The sequence below is a fragment of the Mustelus asterias genome, chromosome 18 (genome assembly GCF_964213995.1).
Source record: "Mustelus asterias chromosome 18, sMusAst1.hap1.1, whole genome shotgun sequence".
NCBI classification, from domain to species: Eukaryota; Metazoa; Chordata; class Chondrichthyes; order Carcharhiniformes; family Triakidae; genus Mustelus; species Mustelus asterias.
The window spans coordinates 54,831,266-54,851,129 of record NC_135818.1 but is presented as its reverse complement, the minus strand read 5'-3'; the positions used below and the strand labels follow the sequence as shown (position 1 = coordinate 54,851,129).

At 42.1% G+C, this 19,864-nt stretch overlaps 1 protein-coding gene across 5 annotated transcripts in view; it reads right to left on the bottom strand.

Moving 5' to 3' along the window:
* akt1 (v-akt murine thymoma viral oncogene homolog 1) overlaps nucleotides 1-19,864 on the bottom strand; it is a 120,780-nt gene that overhangs the window by 14,933 nt on the left and 85,983 nt on the right. For 4 of the 5 annotated variants that reach the window (XR_013500042.1, XM_078233976.1, XM_078233975.1 and 1 more), the window contains exons 5-11: nucleotides 18,749-18,893; nucleotides 16,154-16,285; nucleotides 15,897-15,962; nucleotides 13,914-13,982; nucleotides 13,346-13,471; nucleotides 12,584-12,712; nucleotides 482-696 (exon numbers count right to left, since the gene is read on the bottom strand). Coding sequence is in view for 4 of the 5 variants with exons in the window: in XM_078233976.1 (XP_078090102.1) it covers nucleotides 482-696; nucleotides 12,584-12,712; nucleotides 13,346-13,471; nucleotides 13,914-13,982; nucleotides 15,897-15,962; nucleotides 16,154-16,285; nucleotides 18,749-18,893 (882 nt within the window). In the remaining variant the exon portion in view is untranslated. The remainder of the gene's footprint in view (nucleotides 1-481; nucleotides 697-12,583; nucleotides 12,713-13,345; nucleotides 13,472-13,913; nucleotides 13,983-15,896; nucleotides 15,963-16,153; nucleotides 16,286-18,748; nucleotides 18,894-19,864) is intronic. The other variant, XM_078233977.1, reaches the window with a different exon arrangement.

Genomic DNA, 19,864 nt, shown 5'->3' with positions numbered 1-19,864 from the left:
ATTTATTAGTGTCACAAGTAGGCTTACATTAACGTTGCAATGAAGTTAATGTGAAAATCCCCTATTGGACTTCAGCTTAATAATTCAAGTCTCACGTATAGCACTCTTCAGTACTACATCGGGACCAAGTGTTCAAGTCTGATCTCACAATCTCCAACCTAGAGGAGAAGTGCTGCCAACCCAGCCAAGTGGACACGGGCATTAACTAATCTTCTAAAGTGGTTTTAGCTATGCAGGTTACATGCTAAAATAGCAAAGAGAATATTCGTATTGGTAGAGGAAGTTGGTACAAATATACATCAGTGGTGAAATTTTGAAACCGTGCGCTAGACAAATTTCTTGACTGAAATTGAAAATTTAACTTTGACAGTATTGGGTTTCCGCCCCCGAGTGTGTAGGCATTGTTCAGGCTTGCAAGCATTGCTGGTGGGATTGCTTCTAATTATATGCCTGCTCCAACCCAGAGAAAGCTGACACACACCTTTGTTTCGGATCTTTCTTCAACAACCCAGAAAGGAGAGATCTGGCTTCGGGTGACAAGGTGCGTGGAAATCGGATCTCCTCCATAAGAATGAGTTCAAACAATTTTTCATGGTCCTGATTGTAGAAGGGAAGACGGCCACACATCATTTCATACATCACAACTCCAAGACCCCACCAGTCCACAGCTCGCCCATAATCATTATCTTCCAAAACCTGAAACAGAAGAAAACAGAGCGGTGGTATAAATTACAGAGATAAATATGATTAATTGTAAGATTATCTGAAAGACCGAACATTGATATAAGTGTGCAATCCTATATTATTTTCAACCCTTATAAGGATTACTCACCGTCAGGCACAACCATATGGCCAAGGAGGAAGAATAATCCAATGAACAATTAGGTACTTCACTCACTACAAGTGCACCTGTTGTTGGCAACTAGATAAACAACCTGTATTGGTTCTACAATCATTGGGTAAGCTTCATACCATGGTGTATAAACAAACATACGATGCCTTTATTCATGTCCATAAAACATAGAAACATAGGGCGGCACGGTAGCATAGTGGTTAGCACAACTGCTTCACAGCTCCAGGGACATGGGTTCGATTCCCGGCTTGGGTCACTGTCTGTGTGGAGTTTGCACATTCTCCTCGTGTCTGCGTGGGTTTCCTCCGGGTGCTCCGGTTTCCTCCCACAGTCCAAAGATGTGCGGGCTAGGTTGATTGGCCATGCTAAAATTGCCCCTTAGTGTGCTGAGATGTGTAGGTTAGAGGGATTAGCGGGTAAATATGTAGTGATATGGGGGTAGGGCCTGAGTGGCATTGTGGTTGGTGCAGACTCGATGGGCCGAATGGCCTCCTTCTGCACTGTAGGGTTTCTATGATTTTATGATTTAAATAGAAAATAGAGCCTGCTCCGCGATCAAATTCAATATCCTGATGCCTTCACCACCCCTCCCCCACCTCTACCCCGTCCCCTGTCATATTCCTAGAGCCCTTTTGCCCTAAGAGCTACTTGATCAAATATTATGACCCTTGTTGTTACCCCAAAAATGTGCTGATTGTTCATTTAACATACACAAATTAAGTAGTTGACACCACTCATGTTACAAATCTCCATGAAGGCTTCACAAGAGCTCAGAGAGCCTAGGCAGAAAGTGGAAAGAAAATAGCAAGTGGGGAGGTCAAAGCATTAGTGTTAGTTGAGACGTTCGAAGAAAGAACTAAAGCAACTTTGCAGAAGCAGACCGAGTGTAGGGACACCTTGTCCAAAGGATCTGCCGTCAGATGAGGAAGGTTAGGCCAGAATCAGATGTAGAGTGCATGAGAGCTGAGAAATAAGGCTGTAGAATATGTAGGCCCTCTGGTATTGGAAGAATAGCAAAAACAATCGAAAAAGTCACAGTTTGAATGTTAAATTGGTGAGGAATCATAGTTATGAAGAGTGATTTAAGAAATTAGGATTTTTGTCACCAAACCTGAAAAGATTAAATATGACCATTACAGAACTTGGTATCAATCTAATACTTGGTGTAACTGCAATATTAAAGAATCAAAATCAGAACTGCCAATTACTCATTCAGTTGAGTGGTGTTGCATTACTCCTGGAGCATCTTGATAGGGGTGTTCAAGATCATGAGGGATATTTATAAACGGTCTTTTATGTAGAAAGATGTTCCAAGGTGCTTCATAGAGAACAAAGAAAATTACAGCACAGCAACAGGTCCTTCAGCCCTCCAAGCCTGTACCGACCATGCTGCTCGTCTTAAATAAAACCCCCTACCCTTCCGAGGACCATAACTCTCTATTCCCATCCTATTAATGTATTTGTCAAGACGCCTGTTAAAAGTCACAATCATATCTGCTTCCACCAACTCCCCCAGCAGCCAGTTCCAGGCACCCACTACCCTCTGTAAAAAAGAACTTGCCTCGTACAACCTTGCCCCTTAAACCTATGCCCCCTAGTAATTGACTTTTCCACCCTGGGAAAAAGCTTCACATCTTTGTTTCGGATCTTGGATCGTTTTGGATCGGAGCCATGAAGAAAACAAACACCGACAAAAGGAGGAATTATAAGGGTGAACAAAACCTTGGTCAAAGAGGTAAATTTGAAGAAGTCTTGATGGAGAAACGACAGGTGCAAGAGTTTCAGGGGGAAATTCCTGTCGGTAGCAAAAAGCAGTCAACTACATTAATGTGAATGCTAAGGCAAAGGGTGGGAGACTGGTGTGAGATAAAAGATTGGCATTAGAGGAAAGGAGAATTTAAAATCCAAAGTATCAGAGAACCGGGTATCAATTTAGGTCAGACAGGAGATGGTGATGGGCAAGCAGACTTTGGCAGCACAGATTTTGAGTTGGAGCTCTTGAAGGGCAAAGGATGGAAGTTGGGAATGTTGGAGTAAATAGACCTGAGGGTAATGAAGGTCATTACAAAAAGTGAAGAAAACTCAAATTATGATTTTAAAATAAGAATGTTCAGTAATTTTTACCTAAAAATACATAACTGGAATGTCTGAAACAATGTACTGAAAGATTTGCACCATGAATACTGCTGTGGTAATTACAGATAGAGTGCACTCCAAAAACAAATCCTTCCTCAATATCAATGTGCAAGGGGCTAAAACGATAATGGTCTGGATTCTGGGGTGGGAATGATAGCCAAATTGTCAGCATTTGCTGTCACTATTCCTGACAGTAACTTTGGAGTATGCAGTTAAACAAGTAAATACAGAGGTGTTTTGTCAGTGATTCTATACTTCCCAATGGGGTCACTGAAGGGGAGCACCTTTTCCCCCCCAAGTCTGCAATCAACTGAGAGTCAATGAACTAACAAAAACTTTCTCTTTTACACAATTAATCATAGTTAAAACCCTTGAACAAGTTACACCTAGTTGATTGAATGCTGTAGTAAATTCATAATTATTGTTGAACAGCTTCACTGGCCCTGAAAACCTAATTTTATAATTGTGAAATATCAAATGTTATTTTTGAATTGTAGTGGAGAAATTTGACATTTTAATTTTTTAAAAATTGTTTATGGCACATTAGGTTCTATCTTAATCCTAGGTGCATGGACCAATCATTCATTTTGATTGCTATACAAAATAGTGCATTTTACTTTCTGGTTTGCAGTCTGTGGAAATTCTTCAGTGTGATTGGCTGCTTACTCTGCTTGCTGACATCGCTGTTGCTGGAGATCCCCCTTGACTTGATGCCAGGTTCAAATTGACATCAAGAAGAGGGAAATCCACACCAAAGAGGTCACCATTTCTCTGGGTAGTTTTCTTTGAGATCAGCAGCGGGTACCATCACTTCACTGCTAGTCACAAGATTTAGGACAATTTTTTCTAAATTTATTCTTGGGATGCTGGCATCGCCGGCTAGACCAGCATTTTGGCCCATCCCTAATTGCCATCGAGAAGGTGGTGGTGAGCTGCCTTCTTGAACCGTTGCCATCCATGTGGTGCAGGTACACCATAGTATTGAATCTATTTCATAAAACATAAGACTTAACCAGTTTAAAGTAAAGATCACTTCAGATTAATGCCATAATCTGATTGATACTCAACCTCACTGATTTAACAACTCATGTTCAGGATTCTTTTTTTTTAAATGGTGTAATTTCTTTTGTTGAGTCCGCTACGGATTCCAAATACAATGAAAAAAAAATGTTTTTTGGTGTTCAGAGTCAGATGTCTTCTGAAATTACCTCAACACATTTACAGGGTGATTTCACCAATCTCCCTATCTGCATTACAAGCTGGTGTAACTGCTCATTTTTAATTCTTAATAAGGTTTGTGGAGAAATGTAGAACTCATCTCCTGTCAAGAATCTGAGCAGGTATTATGTTACTTACACACAGGTCTATTTACAGCAGCTCCTGCCTGTATGATTCAAAGCAAGTGACAGCTGGTTGTACAGCTGCCCCATATATGTACAGGAGGAACACAGCTGCTTGCCAGCCAGAATTCCAGGAGCCACACGCGTCAACTCTTTTAAGAGTAATCAGATTGTATTTTACTGTTCAGAAGGGACAGTTTGGACCCCAAAATTCCTGATTATTATATCAGCAAGACTGAAAATTTAGAAAAGACACAACTTTCAAATAAGATGCATTTAATTCACCACAAGTTAAGTAGGAATAACCTGACCCCTCCCCCCTCTTCAGGTGCTTGTAATAAAATGCACTGCAAGTCAGTATTGCAGGGTCCACAGCTGTCATTTCACATCCCCACACTAGAGTTCCTGATCTGTATCGCACTAAGTACCCTTTTACAGGCAGGAACAGCCAGCAAGTCATACTGCAGTGGTCCAACAAGTGTATTAGTCAGAGTAAGTTCTGCCCACAACACTGCTACTGCCTACTCCACAAGAGTGTGAAGCAAGTACAGAAATTTAGCATCTAAGCAGCATTACATTTTGGCTAAGATCAAGTGCAGCATCTGGTCTGACACTTGATAAAAGTCAATGAGGTTACACTGAGGCTTCTTTTGAAGTAATGTTTTTAAAAACGCCATCTAGGCCTTTTGGCTAAGATGAAGTTCAGATCAAGCACTGCAGGGAGTGTAATGCCTCCTCCTATCAGCTTGGATCTTGTTGATCGAGCCCAAGACAAGAAAAGTGTGATCTGCAATTTCTCTCTTGTAGGGACTTTGACTGGACCAATTTAGCTTTTAATTGGATATGACAAAAAAAATCTAAGCAGCATTAAAATATTCCCTATCCACACAACACCAAACATGCTGAAAAGAGCCATTAAATCTGGTTTCTGCAATGATAGTCATTTGTAGAAACTGCCTCAAATAATTAATGGTAGGGGTGAAGGGCCTGTTTCCATGCTGTAAACCTCTATGACTCTAATACAATAAAGGTCTCAAACTGCAGTTTTAAAAATAAACAAGAGCTTTGTGTTCAATTGTAAACAGCAGCATGGGGGAGGGGGAGGTGGTGTATGCGGGGGGCGGGGGGAGTCAGAACTGCAGACAGGCAGTCCACTGGTCTACTGGAGGCCTTCCCTAGGGTGCTGTAACAGGCACCTACAATCACACCATGATTTAGTTTGATAAGTTTTCTTCAGTTTAGTTCCAATTGAACTGCGTTTTCCCATTTCTTTGTGCCTCCTGGGTGGCACAGTGGTGAGCACTGCTGCCTCACAATGCCAGGGACCCGGGTTTGATTCCCAGTTTGGGTCACTGTCTGTGTGGAGTTTGCACATTCTCCCCGTGTCTGCATGAGTTTCCTCTGTGTGTTCCGGTTTCCTCCCACACTCCGAAGGACATGCTGGTTAGGGTGCATTGGCCATTCTTAATTCTCCCTGTGTACCCGAACAGACGCCGGAGTGACTAGGGAATTTTCACAGTAACTTCATTACAGCGTTAATGTAAGACTACTTGTGACACCAATAAAATAAATAGATAAGAATAAATAAAATGAAACAATGGAACACGGCAGATTTATTCTGATGAAAGTTCACAGATCTAAAACTTTAACCCTGTTTCTTTCTTCAGATACTGTCCGACCTGCTGGGAACTCCTAGCATTTTCCGTCTTTATTTCAGATTTCCAGCATCTGCAGTATTTTACTTTAGTACAAAAAATTTCCATTTGTCTTCATTGCGGTTTCTCTGTTGATGACATTGGGCTCGGTCTTGAGCCCTCACTCTCCGAGCGCGAGATTGCGGAGGGGCCTCAAAATCTGGCAATATCCAGAAATTGGAAATCTTGCTGGTGAGATCATGATCTAAGATTTTCCCTGCCCCTCGCCGGTGAGGTAATCTGGTGAGAACCCGATTTCAATCAATTTAAATATGATTATACGCTCCCCTCACTAAACTTTCACATCGGCAAGTTTCTTGACAGGTTTGGCCAGAAGTAAACATCGAGAGGATCCCTCTGGGGGTGCAAAGGTGAGTATAGATCTCGGGGTAGAGGGAGATGGCCAGGCAGCGCCCTGGCAATGCCCACGGCACTGCCATCCTGTGCCAGGGGGCAGTACCAGGGGTGGGCCCGAGGGAGAGTCCATCTACTTGTGGTGGGAGGGAGGGAAGGGGGGGGGGTGAGTGGGTACTGAGGGGGGGGGGGGGGGAATGTGAATGCCCGTGTTGTTGGGGGAGAGGATATGGTGATTGAATGACTGCGATGACTGTCAGGGATGGGGAGGGAATGCCAGTGATAATGATGTGGAGGGAGTCATGTCACTGATGATTGGGAGGGGTGGGGGGGGATGTACAAGTAATGATAGTGGGGAGGGGGAAGATGCAAGTGATGATTAGGGGGGGAGGGAGAGGGATGATGGGGATACCGGTGATGATTGTTGGCAGGGGGGGGGGGCAGGGGGGGAGCGAAGACCAGCAATTCCGCCCAAGGTCAACAGACGTTTACATGGTCCACCAAATTTTCCATCCTGCCTACTACAAGTCCCACAGCGGGCGGGACCGGAAAATCTTGCCATTTGTGTTCTGATCAGGGCACCCTTTCAAGATGACGCCCCAATCTCAGTGGAACCTGTTCCCGGCTCCAAGAGTCCTGCCTCACCAGAGTGGTGGCGTGAACCACAGCCAAGCTTCTTTTCCCACACGATGAGGCTCAAAATCTGGAGAGAAAACTGCTCAGTGGAGCTGGAGAACTTTACACCAGTTTTCCCGCCAGAACTAACACTTTGCCAAATTCTGGTAAGATCACTTCATTGTGTCAGCTTTCAGAATCAATTCAAGAGGTAACAGAGGCACATTCTTCTCTGCAAACTTCACTTTTAGGTAATTAACAGTCTATAACATAGTCAGGATTAGAACAAAAAAAAACACATTCAGGATTTTAGCTCCTGAAATGAAGACACTTGATGTCAGCTGTGCCGTCAGACGTACTTGTTGGAGAGCGAGTTGACCCAAGCTGTTATCACACACCAATGGCCAGAGCTTTTCATTATTATTTCAAGGGATTCGAGCGTCCTAGGCCAACATTTGTTACCTACCTCTAATCACCCACGAGGTAGTTAGTAGCGGTCAACAGCATTTATGAACCACTGCAATGCATCTGTTGCTACTAGGAAAGGAGTTCCAGGGTTTTGACCCCAGTGGCAGTCAAGGAACATCAGTACAGTTCCAGGTCGGGATGTTGTGTGGCATGGAGGGGAACTTGCAGGTGCTGACGTTCCCACTCAGCTGCTGCCCTTGCTCTTCTAGGTGGTGGAGGTCACGTGTTTGGAAAGTGCTGTCTGAGCAGCCTTGGTAAATTGCTGTAGTGCATCTTTTAAATGTTACACACTGCTTTTACCGGTTGTGGATGGGATGCCAAGTAAGCGGGTTACTTTGCCCTGGATCGTGTCCAAATTCTTGAGTGTCGCTGGGGCTACATTCATCCAGGCCAGTGGAGAGCATTCTATCACACTCTTGACTTCACAGAATCCTACAGTGCAGAAGAGGCCCTTCGGCCCATCGAGTCTGCACCGACGCATGAAAGGCCCTGACCTGCCCACCTAATCCCACTTGCCAGCACTTGGCCCATAGCATTTTGTAGATGGTGGACAGGCTTTGGGGAGTCAAGTGGTGAGTTATTCACTGCAGAATTCCCAGCATCTAACCTGCTCTTTTAGCCACAGTATTTATATGGCTGGTCCGGTTCAGTTTCTGGTCAATGCTAACCCCCAGGATGTTGATTGTGGGGGATTTAACGATGGTAATGTAATTGAATGTCAAGAGGTGATAGTTAGATTCTCTCTTGTTGGAGATGATCATTACCTGGTACTTGTGTAGCACAAATGTTAATTGCCACTTATTAGTCCAAACCTGAATGTTGTTCAGATCTTACTACATATAGATACTGACTGCTTCAGTATCTGGAGGAGTTGTAAATGGCGCTGAACACTAAGTCATCAACAAACATCCCCCCTGACCTTAGGATGGAGGGTAGGTCATTGATGAAGCAGCTGGAGATGGTTAGAGCTAGAGCGCTACCCTGAGGAACTCCTGCAATGTTGTCCTGAGGCTGAGATGACTGACCTCCCACAACCATAGCCACCCTCCTTTGTGCCAGGTGTGACTCCAACAAGTGAGTTTTCCCTGTTTCCCACTAACGTCAATTCTGCGAGCGGTCCTTATTGCCACTCAAACGCTGTCTTGATGACAAGGGCAGGCGCTCTCAACTCATTTCTACTCAATTATTATTGCTTCTGCGTTATGGAATGACATCCCCTTTAACTTTATTATTACAGGTTGCACTGAGCCCTGCTGTGTTGCTGCAACGTTCCATGCACTGATTTTCTGAAACCTGCTCCAACAGCACATCCATTTGTTGACTTTACAAAGCTGTTGGTTCTTTGAGTACCAAGCATTTAAATTCAGAAATGCAGCTAACAGAGGGCGAGCGAGAAACTGATCAGTTGTATTCCTGTACGTAAAAGTGCTGCAATAAGCGCACGGAGACAGTCATTCACTTGTCCCTCGGCCAGATAATTGTATGAAACAAGAATCCTCATTAAAAAAAAAGAAGGGTAGTCAGTCAAGTCGTCATAATCAAATTTCACCATCATGTGCTTCGCCCTGCTAACTTCAATATCGCAAGATCACAAGGTTTTTCCATCAACAGAACCAGCAGCTCTGCTTTGCAAGTCACCCCTTTCCCTGTGGTTCATTCCATCTAAGCACCTTTTGAAGCTATCAATATTAAACCTTAAAAGAACACAGACCTTTTGGTCTCTTTATTTTCCAGCAATAAAGGTCATTCTCTTATGTGACTGAGCAGGACAACCCAGTCCTCACCTGACACCCACGCAGGGATTGCTGGATAGTGAGCAGTAGTGGCCATCTCCCTAATAGAAGCAACTGGGTTCAATGCAGCAGCCCTCTGCTAGCTCGCAAATCTGCAATGGGTCTTTACGGGCAAACACATTGGGGAAGGGGGGAGGTGAAGTAGTTAGTTGCGGGGGGGTTGGTGCTCTGGAAGGATTCCTGACTCTATAGGTTTTACACATTTCATGGAGGTACCATCAATAAAAGTAACTTCAATTAATCACAGACTGCTGTTAAATAACTCAGCTGCAAAAATAAAGGAAGTCAGATGGTATCCGCAGAATGTCCACACCACATCCCCATTTGTGAATATTACGCTGAAACAATGAGAAAAGCCAAAGTCTGTTAAAATGGGTAGCACTAGAATATCACAAGGACAATGCGTGACAGCTGCTTAACACAATTTACAAGAGAAACCAAGGCAGTTATAAACATTGAAGCCTTTGATAACCAGGAGCTCACATTTCCAAGATGCTACCATCCCTTGAACCAAATTCCATCATGCAGCTAAAAACAACTATACAACAACTGTGTAAACAGAGGCAACTATTTTACATTCCAGTGCCTAAGTTAAAAGATGACATTAAGGCAATGGGAGCATCTACTTTTTTCATTGAAAGAACATAATTTCTAGGTTAGCAATCCTTCAGTATGCAGTCTTGAATTGTAAATCATCACCTCAGCACAATCTTCCAAACTTGCATGAAGAATCAAACTGTATTTATTTAAACTTTCTTCGCTTCAAACACCCCCAGATCTTTATTTATGCTGTTCCTCTGCCCACTTTCAGCTTTTATTAATGGCATCATTTACAATCTATAAAACACTAGTCCACATGTAAAACACTATTTGGACTTTAAGAAGGGTGAAAGGAATGTTCAGTTTCATTATCTGTACAATCACAATTCCTATTAATCATTTCCAATTTCTTTAGTCGATCTCAGAACATGGAGATAGAATCTACTTGCAGCTGTGGTCTTGAGTCACACATTTCTAATAATGTAATATTTAAAATCGTGCCTCATTATTGATAATATTTACTACCAATTTCTTCATTTTGCTGCTGCGCAGAATATTGCCAAACTATTTATCTGGGTTGCAAAAGAAAGCTGATAATTTATTAATGACACCCTAAATTTATTAGCCAACATTTCTCACTCAAGTCCAGAAACAGGTTCTCCATCTTAAGACACTACTGTTTGAACTGCAACTGAAAGTGGTATTATTAAAGTTTACAGCCTCATGTCACATGGATTTACGGAAATTGAGGACATGTTGGAAGGGTGATGGATCTCAACCATACATACGTACAATTAAATCTCCCATGATTATTAAATAATATTTCAATACTTTTAGTTTGGACTATATATTGATTTGTTTTAACCAGAATGCACAAAAAGACAAAGTGAAAGAAGACATTTGTCCAAAATGAACCAAAGCATTTTTAAATGATTTGTATAAAATATTGTTGTGCAGCAAGCTCCTCACAGACCTGTTGTTTGAAACAACTGTTCAAGACCTGAGAATTTTCAAAGCAAGCCGAGAGACTGATGACAGGATAGCGATTTAAGTGCGGTGAAATTTTTTTTTAAACATTATCACTTAAGGTTCCAGAGTTATTGAAGTGATACCTCTGTGTTACAGACATGCAAATGAAACAAACCAATGCTTCACAGTGTGGTATTTTCAAAAGGAACCAAGTGTCTAGCAACAAAATCTTGTGGTCACAAGAGGAGGAAGCATGAAAGATGAGGAAATATTTTTAAACTAACAAGGTAACAAGCTGCCATTCACAAAAACAGTTCATGATGAACCAGTACTGCTATCAAAGTAAATCCTGATTTTTCAGTTTGGAGCTGTAACTTAGTCGATTTACCAATCAAATTAATTTAACACATTAAATACAAAGAAATCTTTAAACTGTCTTCGGTGCCTTTGCTCAAAATTTACCCTAAAGCTAGCTAGTGCTGTGCTAAAGGAAAGGATTTGCAATTACAGAGCATATTTCATAGCCAGTGGACATCCCAAAGCATTTTCCAGCCAATGAGGTACTTTTGAAAGTCAGTAACTGTTGGAAAATGCACTTGCCAATTTAGCACGTCAAAGTTCTGCCAGCAGCCATGACGTACATGACAGCTTAAAAAAAAATTGGTTTAGAGATAAATACTAGACAAAACATTGGGAATATTCCCCTTCTCTTCTTCAAATATTAAGAACATAAGAAATAGGAGCAGGAGTAGGCCATCTGGCCCTTCGAGCCTGCCCCGCCATTCAACAAGATCATGGCTGATCTGAAGCGAATCAGTTCCACTTACCCGCCTGCTCCCCATATCCCCTAATTCCCTTATCGATCAGAAAACTATCTACCCGTGATTTAAACTATTGTCATAGGATCTTTCATCTCCACCCAAGAGAGCAGACGGGCCTGGGTCTAGTGTCTCTTCTGAAGGATAGCGTTCCTGACACTGCAGCATTCCTTAAGTGCTGTACTGAAATGAGTCTGAATAGGAATCATTTCCAGTAACTTTAGATCCCCAGGACAAAATGTCCAGTCAACAGCACAAAACAGCTCTGAACTGACACCTGCACTCAGACAAACTGAGGATGGATCGTGCATCAGAATGCCGTGAGACTGAATTAAGGTACATTGTTGAGATTCAGCCGAAACACAGAGCATCAGGTTGTACCTTATCTCACCTGGCAACACTTAGTGCTAAAAATGGAAAGTAAATGTGATGAGGATTGCTGTGGTGATGTTCGACAAACTGGTTGCAAGAGACCCAGAGACAGGTTACAATCGTTAATCCAAGATTCTAGCATGCAAAGAGAGCACAATCGCAGAGAGACCCCTGAAACAGCACTCTACTAAGTCCCAGATTGCCACGATATTTACACACTTTTAATCACATACATTGTTTAATTGCCAATCTTGTCTACATAAATTTATTATTAAACCTCTCACCCAAAGCAGAATTATCTCCTCCTAGCTAGAGACTTTCCTATTCCTATTTTCCCAGAGATCGCACTTAATCTGCTCTGACTCAACATCTGTCCTTCAATCAATAAACAACCAAGGCCTTACTGGAGAGACCTGCTGCGAGAGTCCTGATGATCTCAAATCCTTAGGGTGTTCAAGTTTCACTGGGTAGAAGCATTCAACTAACATGAGCTCTTATTCTAACGTTTACTGAATCTATTCATTTCCCCTAACAAGCATGTTTCAATCTCTAGCATCGATATCCCTCACCTTGGTAAAGCACACGTACTCACGTAGCAAAAAAAAAAAACAAGAAATAAAAGGAAACGAACCTCTGGTGCAAGATATTCAGGAGTTCCACAGAATGTTCTCATAGTTGCTCCATCCTTGATACCTTCTTTGCAAAGGCCAAAGTCAGTTATCTTAATGTGGCCATCATTGTCCAGCATAAGGTTTTCCAACTAAATAAAATTAAGCAACAGCACATCCAGCATAAAGTGAACTAGTGATCATTTTGCTTGCACTGGTAAATACATTTTCACAAACTGAGGGAAATGTCCTGACATATCCTTCAACAATTTTATGATCTGAAATATTTTCAGTGATTCAGTTTCTCTTCGTAGAAAACCTTGATTTTTTTTTCACAAAGAAAGTGATATTTATCACATCGTTCCAGCGTATTTTCGAATTAAACACTTCCCGCTGCCTCGGGAAAGCAGCCAGCATAATCAAGGACCCCACACACCCCGGGCATACTCTCTTCCACATTCTTCCGTTGGGAAAAAGATACAAAAGTCTGAGATCATGTACCAACCAATTCAAGAACAGCTTCTTCTCTGCTGCCATCAAACTTTTGAATGGACATATTAAGTTGATCTTTCTCTACACCCCAGCTATGACTGTAACACTATATTCTGCACTCTCTCCTTTCCTTCTCCCCTATGCACTTTATGAACGGTATGTTTTGTCTGAATAGTGCGCAAGAAGCAATACTTTTCACTGTATCCCAATACATGTGACAATAATAAAACAAATCAAATCAGTTTACTGGAGTCAAAGATGGCAATGCACCCATGACATTGTGCCTTCCCTACCTTAAGATCTCTGTACACTACATTTTTCTCAGAATGGAGATAATCCAAAGCAGAGACAATCTCTGCTCCATAGAAACGGGCACGGTCTTCAGAAAAAACACGTTCTCTTGATAAGTGAAAGAATAACTGAAATAAAAGCAAGCACAGGGAGTTACTTAAAATATTCACCATGGCGCTCACATTTCAATTATAAGTCATTTACTTGCAGCTTGTCCAGTGAGCAACTCAAATTCAATGCCCATCTGTGCCATGTTAGCTCATTTCAGCCAGATGTTTGAGATATTACAACTTCAGCACCAAAGGATTAAGAAGCAAGGGGAAAAGCCATCATCTAGGATTCCCACTTCTGAACATCCTCCTGTCACTCCAGGTGGAAGCATTGTTAAATGAGGACTTTTAGGCAGTGGTGCCAGCCCAATGATCAGACAACTGGGCCTCTCAGAACAGAGGGAATTAACCTGTACCCAGCAAGGACTTAATATCCTAAAAACAGTGGCTAAGGAAAGCTAATTGGAACAGAGATAAAAGTTTCAGATGCCATTGTTCAATTAACAGATTTCCTCCATACCTCGCCTCCGTTCGCGTAATCCATGACAAAACACAAACGGTCATTTGTCTGAAAAGAGTATTTCAGTGCCTTTAAGAGAAAAGTAATTTAATCAGAAACTTCATTTAATAGGACTAAGCAGTTAATTTAAAAATACCATCATTAAGTAAGTAGGTGAGGTTTTTCTTAGCTCCACAATCTCTCACAGCAAGTCAGATTCCAATGAAAACACATTGCTGACTAGATAAGGTCCCTGTAGCAGCTAGGCATGGCTCACTGAATAAAATACATGTCAAGCAATCCCTTCATAGAATCTCTACAGTGCACAAGCAGCCGTTCGGCCCATCGAGTCTGCACCGACTCTCCAACAGAGCATCCCACCCAGACCCGATCCCTGTAACCCCACTTTATACTCCACTAGTCCCCCTAACCGATATATCTTGGGATACTAAAGGGCAATTTAGCAAGGGTGGCACGATGGCATTGCTGCCTCACAGCACCAGGGACCCGGGTTCAATTCCAGCCTCGGGTCACTGTCTGTGTGGAGTTTGCACGTTCCCCTCGTGTCCGTGTGGGTTTCCTCCGGGTGCTCCGGTTTCCTCCCACACTCCAAAGATGTGTGGGTTAGGTTGATTGGCCATGCTAAATTGACCTTAGTGTCAGGGGGATTATTGTTGGTGCAGACTCGATGGGCCGAATGGCTTCCTTCTGCACTGCAGGGATTCTATGATCTATAATTCAAGGAGTTTTTTTTTAAGTGAAAGGTCTTGGATGAAAATTTCATTTGCACATAGATCAGTCAGGAAGAAATCCTTGGTCTGTACAAGACACCATTTATAAAGTAGTTCACAAATGAGGGATCTTAAAATATCTGTTACTGCAAATATTGTGCAAGATACTAGATGCAGCTTGTAAACATGTATAATGATACATGTGCAATGGCACAATCAATGCAAGAAAATTCCCTGAAAAAATAATTTTTAAAAAAATGTTGATGGCAATGTGCTCAGTATATGATTTATAATTGGAGTATCCATGATAATAAGGTGAATAGAATTTAATTACATGATCTTTAGTTTTAATATAATCATTGCACTAATTTATTTTCAAATATACTCGGCATCATAATTGCAGCCAAGCACTGCAACTGTTTAAAATGTTACAGCTCTGACAAAGGGTCATCCAGACTCGAAACTTTGGCTCTCTTCTCTCTCCACAGATGCTGTCAGAGTTTCTCCAGCATTTTCTGTTTTTGTTTCAGATTCCAGCATCCGCAGTACTTTGCCTTTATGTTAAAAATGTATGTTACGTGGCCTCTCTCAAAACACAAAATCAAGCGAGGTAGGATTCGGAAAAGAAAGTCCAAGAATCAACTTAGGCCTTGTAATGATAATGATATTCAATTGTGACATATCATCATAGAGGTTTACAGCATGGAAACAGACCCTTCGGCCCAGCTTGTCTATGCCACCCTTTTTTTTTAAACCACGAAGCTAGTCCCAATTGCCTGCGTTTAGCCCATATCCCTGCGACATGTGGTCACATTGTGCTATCGCGGCCAGGTCAGATAAAAAGGTCAATTCCTTTCTACCAATCTAAGACTCTGAGAAATCCTCCACTTCAAATCTTAGCGCACTTCAGGTCCTTTCTGCATGCTGGAATCAAATGTCAGGAGCTTGAAATTTCTTCCAGAACAAACGTGCAGCAATTCTGCATCGCCATGTCAAGCAAGCATCAGCAAGAACGGACAGTAGAAAAACATGAGATTGAATTCAGAATCCAAAAAGTGCACTTCAAAAGTCAAAAAAAAGATGCACTTTTCAAAACCCCATTTGAATGATTTGTTTTAAGAGTATCCTTAATATAAACGAGAGAGAGAGAGAGACTGTTCAAATTTAGAAGTGTAATTTTTCAAAACTTATTAGTCACAAATTGGATGCATGCGCGAACTGAGACACTGTGATAAAAGAATGGGTAATTGACATTGACTGACTGAGTACCTACAGTTAAGAATGGATGCCTAGAATTTTGTAACACTCTGTTTTCCGTCACAGTGTGTGCTACTTCATCCTGCATAAAAGATAAAAGCGTTACAGATTTAGAAAACCAATATTGAAATAATTGCACTGAATTTCTATTGAAATAACAGATGTCGAACGAATAAATTGCTTTATATTGGTAAAATAAGGTTTTACTGAAATGTCAATAAAGCTTTTAAGTCATTCTGCAGCAGCAGTCGCAACGAACTTGTGAAGGGTTACCTTTGCTACTATTACTTCCTTCTTAAGAATCTTCATGGCGTAATACCGTCCAGAGGCTTTCTCTTTCACTAAAATCACCTTTCCAAATGTCCCTTTTCCAAGTAGTTTTAAGTATTCGAAGTTATGCATAGTCTGTAACACATCAAACAATAACCACAAACTGTCCAGCAGAAAACAAACATAGCCCCAATGCACTCCTACAATGTCAGGGTCATAGTACAGTTGCTGTAGAAAGGTTTATTTTACAATGTCCTCATGACCACATAGTAGATTCGTTTCTTCATATTTGTGGAATTTTATGCTTGTGCTAAAGTCAGTTTCTACGTTAGCTGGAGGATTATGTTTCACTTTGTGAAAGTGAGTGTATCACAAGGCGGGAAGAGGAGCAGAGTTTGTAAGCGACAGATTTGCTTTCAAAGAGGAAGGATATAATACTGGAAGTATTTATGCAAATATGAATGTTTGGTCTAGTGGGGAAGAATTGAAATCTAGAGGAAGAGAGGTAAAAACATGCTGTGGAAAGCAGTCTTTTACAGTAATTGTTCATTCATGAGATGTGGCTTTTGCTGGAATGGTCGGCATTTATCGCCCATCCTTAATTGCCCTTGAGAAGGCAGTGGTGAGTTGCCTTCTTGAACCGCTGCAGTTCACGTGGTGTAGGAATAGCCACAGTGCTGTTAGGTTGGAAGTTCCAGGATTTTGCCTGAGTGGCAGTGAAGGAACAGTGTTTTAATTCCAACTCAGGATGGTGTGGAGGGGAGCTTAACTGTAGTGGTACTTCCATGCAGTGGCACTCTTGTCCTTCTGAGTGGTAGAGGGCGTGGGTCTGAAAGATGCTATCAAAGGAGGCTTGCTAAGTTGCAGCACTGCATCTTGCAGATGGCACACACTGACGCTATTGTGTGTTGAGGGAGAGAATGTTTAAGGTGGATTAGATGGCAAATAAGCAGGCTACTTTATTGTCCATCCCTAAGGGCAGTTAAGAATCAACCACATTGCTGTGGGTCTGGAGTCACATGTAGCCCAGACCAGGTAAGGACGGCAGATTTCCTTCTCTAAAGGACAGTAGTGAACCAGATGGATTTTTAACAACAATCAACAATGGTTTCATGGTCATCCTTAGATTTTTATCGAATTCAAATTTCACCATCTACCGTGGTGGGATTTGAACCCACGGACCTTTCCATGGTCCGCCGCTCGCCCGCTCCTATTCCCATGGTGGGTGGAACAGGAAAATTCGCCCCATAGACCCTGGGATTCTGGCATTCAAAAAAACTACCAAAATAGCAGAACTGAAAATGAGTTGCACTTTAAAATAAATATACCAGGAGCCAGAGTCAAACCTCTGTCCAGAGAAGATAGGGTTTACTGGAAGTGGTGCCAATACCATAAACAAATGATCCTGGATATGTGGTGAAATTAAGGTGAACAGGACTGACACAAAAAAAACAAAGGTAAGAGTTAAAAAAAAGACCAGAATGGGAACAGGATAAAAGGAAAGATCAAAGGTAAAACAAAAAGCAACTGACGATGTGTTTCGAAGGAAGGACAAAGATGAACAAGATGGATCCAGCCTTCCCATGTTTCCACTGAATACAACAAAACAAGTTACTACTCCAGATCTCTAACCTTCCATATGAGGCTGGTGGATCACAATCAACTTCACCTGAATTTTGCTCAAGGGGTGAGGGTGGAGATGGGCAGAAGAAAAAAAATTAACGTTCAACTTTTTCAGTTTTGTCAAGAACGTTCATTATTCAAACAGCCATAATATCTTTGTTCATTGGACCCCGACATGTAGAAGAGATATCGTGATGACCTACCATTAGGCAAAATTGCATTACATTGTGAATTGGCTAGCTATGAGTTTAGCTTAGGCAACTGACCACAAATTAAACCTGGTCGCCTTAATGGAAATTCTGACTGATGAACATGACTTGTGTTGATTAATAATCTGGAGCCCATAATCTAGTGCAATTTCAAGGCAGCTATTTTTTGGTAGAGACATTAAAATGAAGGCAGTTTCCACCCCGTTGTGTACTTTAAAGAAAAGCAGCAAAGATTCTTCCCAGAGTCCCTAGTTGATATTTTCAGTTCTCTGCCAGTCTGATGTTGCTGTGTGTGGGACCTTGCAGTGTGCAAATTGGGTGCCACATTTGCTACAATAATAACTACACTCACAAAAGTATATTCATGAGCTGTAGAGCACTTAGAAGCATTCGGAGGCTGTGAAAGATGCTATATAAATTCAAAGCTTTCTTAGACTTATGAAATCTCAACCAGAATATCAATACGCCTCCCCACTCACCTCACATACCTTCACAGAGGAAATAGAAGCTTCTAAATCAATTACTGATAACTCTGGATGGGTTTAATGCGCTTGTATGACATTTCTTGGACTATTTTAATAGAGTTGTTAAAAACATACACAATGGGACATCGTATTAATGCTTTCAGTAATTATCAGCAATTAGCAACAGCTGTAATTTTTAATCTATAGGGTATTTCTCCAATATATCAAACATAAATATTCTACTAAATAATGAAAGTTGTTGCATATTTGATGCTCAAGTTAATGCAATTAAGGTATCCTACCACTTTGTGTTTTGGTCTACTGAGAGAAATGTCCATGCCATCTGTCCATGAATTATCATTCGGGGACTCGGAATGGTAGTCCATGATTTCCTCCTCTTGCTTAAGACTATCTGCTACTGTTTGGATGGCTTTTGTCCATTCTTCCCTGTAAGATCATAATTAAAGATAACCATTTCCAACCTTACTTGCATACATAAAAGTAGCAAACAAGATAGATTACGGATGAAATATTCCCAAAACAATGCGTCTCCAATGCATTTAATCATCTTGGTTTTTTTTTCAAACAAGAGGAACATTTAGATGTGTAACAGATTATGGAGGGGTGGTCTTGAGTCCACGTTCGCCGTTCACACGAATGCCAGCGGGGGCTCAAGATCTGAAAGTCACAGATCTTGCTGGCGAGAATGTGATCACACATCTTCCCCACCCCATGCCGGCGACGTCATCCGGTTCACACTCATAACGGCTGGATTTGAATAAGCTTTGATATAATTAACCAACCCCCTCGCCAAAGGTCGACACCCCTGATGTATATTGACACGGTGCCAATGTGACAGCACATCAACGTGGTTTACAACAAGCTCACCTAGATGTGAACCTGTCATGGGGATTCTCCCTGGCGGCATAAAGGTAAGCATGGTTCCCAGGGGAGGGGCATGGCCAGGCAGTGCCGTGGCCATGCCCCTTAGCACTGGTTGGCATTGCCAGGGTGGTACTATGTTCATGCTAACCTGAATGCCAGCATGTGCTAAGGGGCGGGAGCCTCATGTGGGTGGGGGGGGGATACATTTAGATATTGTCGAGACCGGGAGCGGACGGAGAAGCTGGGGTTGCCAGCATTGGAGGGTGGGGGGGCGGGCAATGATCAGGGGGTGTTGGGGAGAAGGGACCGATGGGCGGGGGAGGAGGAGATGGTTGTAGAGAAGAGGCTGATGATGACCTGGGGATGATGTAGAGAAGTGCTGACTCCGATGGGGGGTGGGGAGAGGAGCCCCTGAGATCTCTGTGGAAGATTGGCAGTGTGGAGATGGACTGGGGTAAACACAGTAAGAAGTTTATATGCTCTGTTTGTGAACAGAATTCCCACTCACCTGAAGGAGGGGCTTAGAGCTCCGA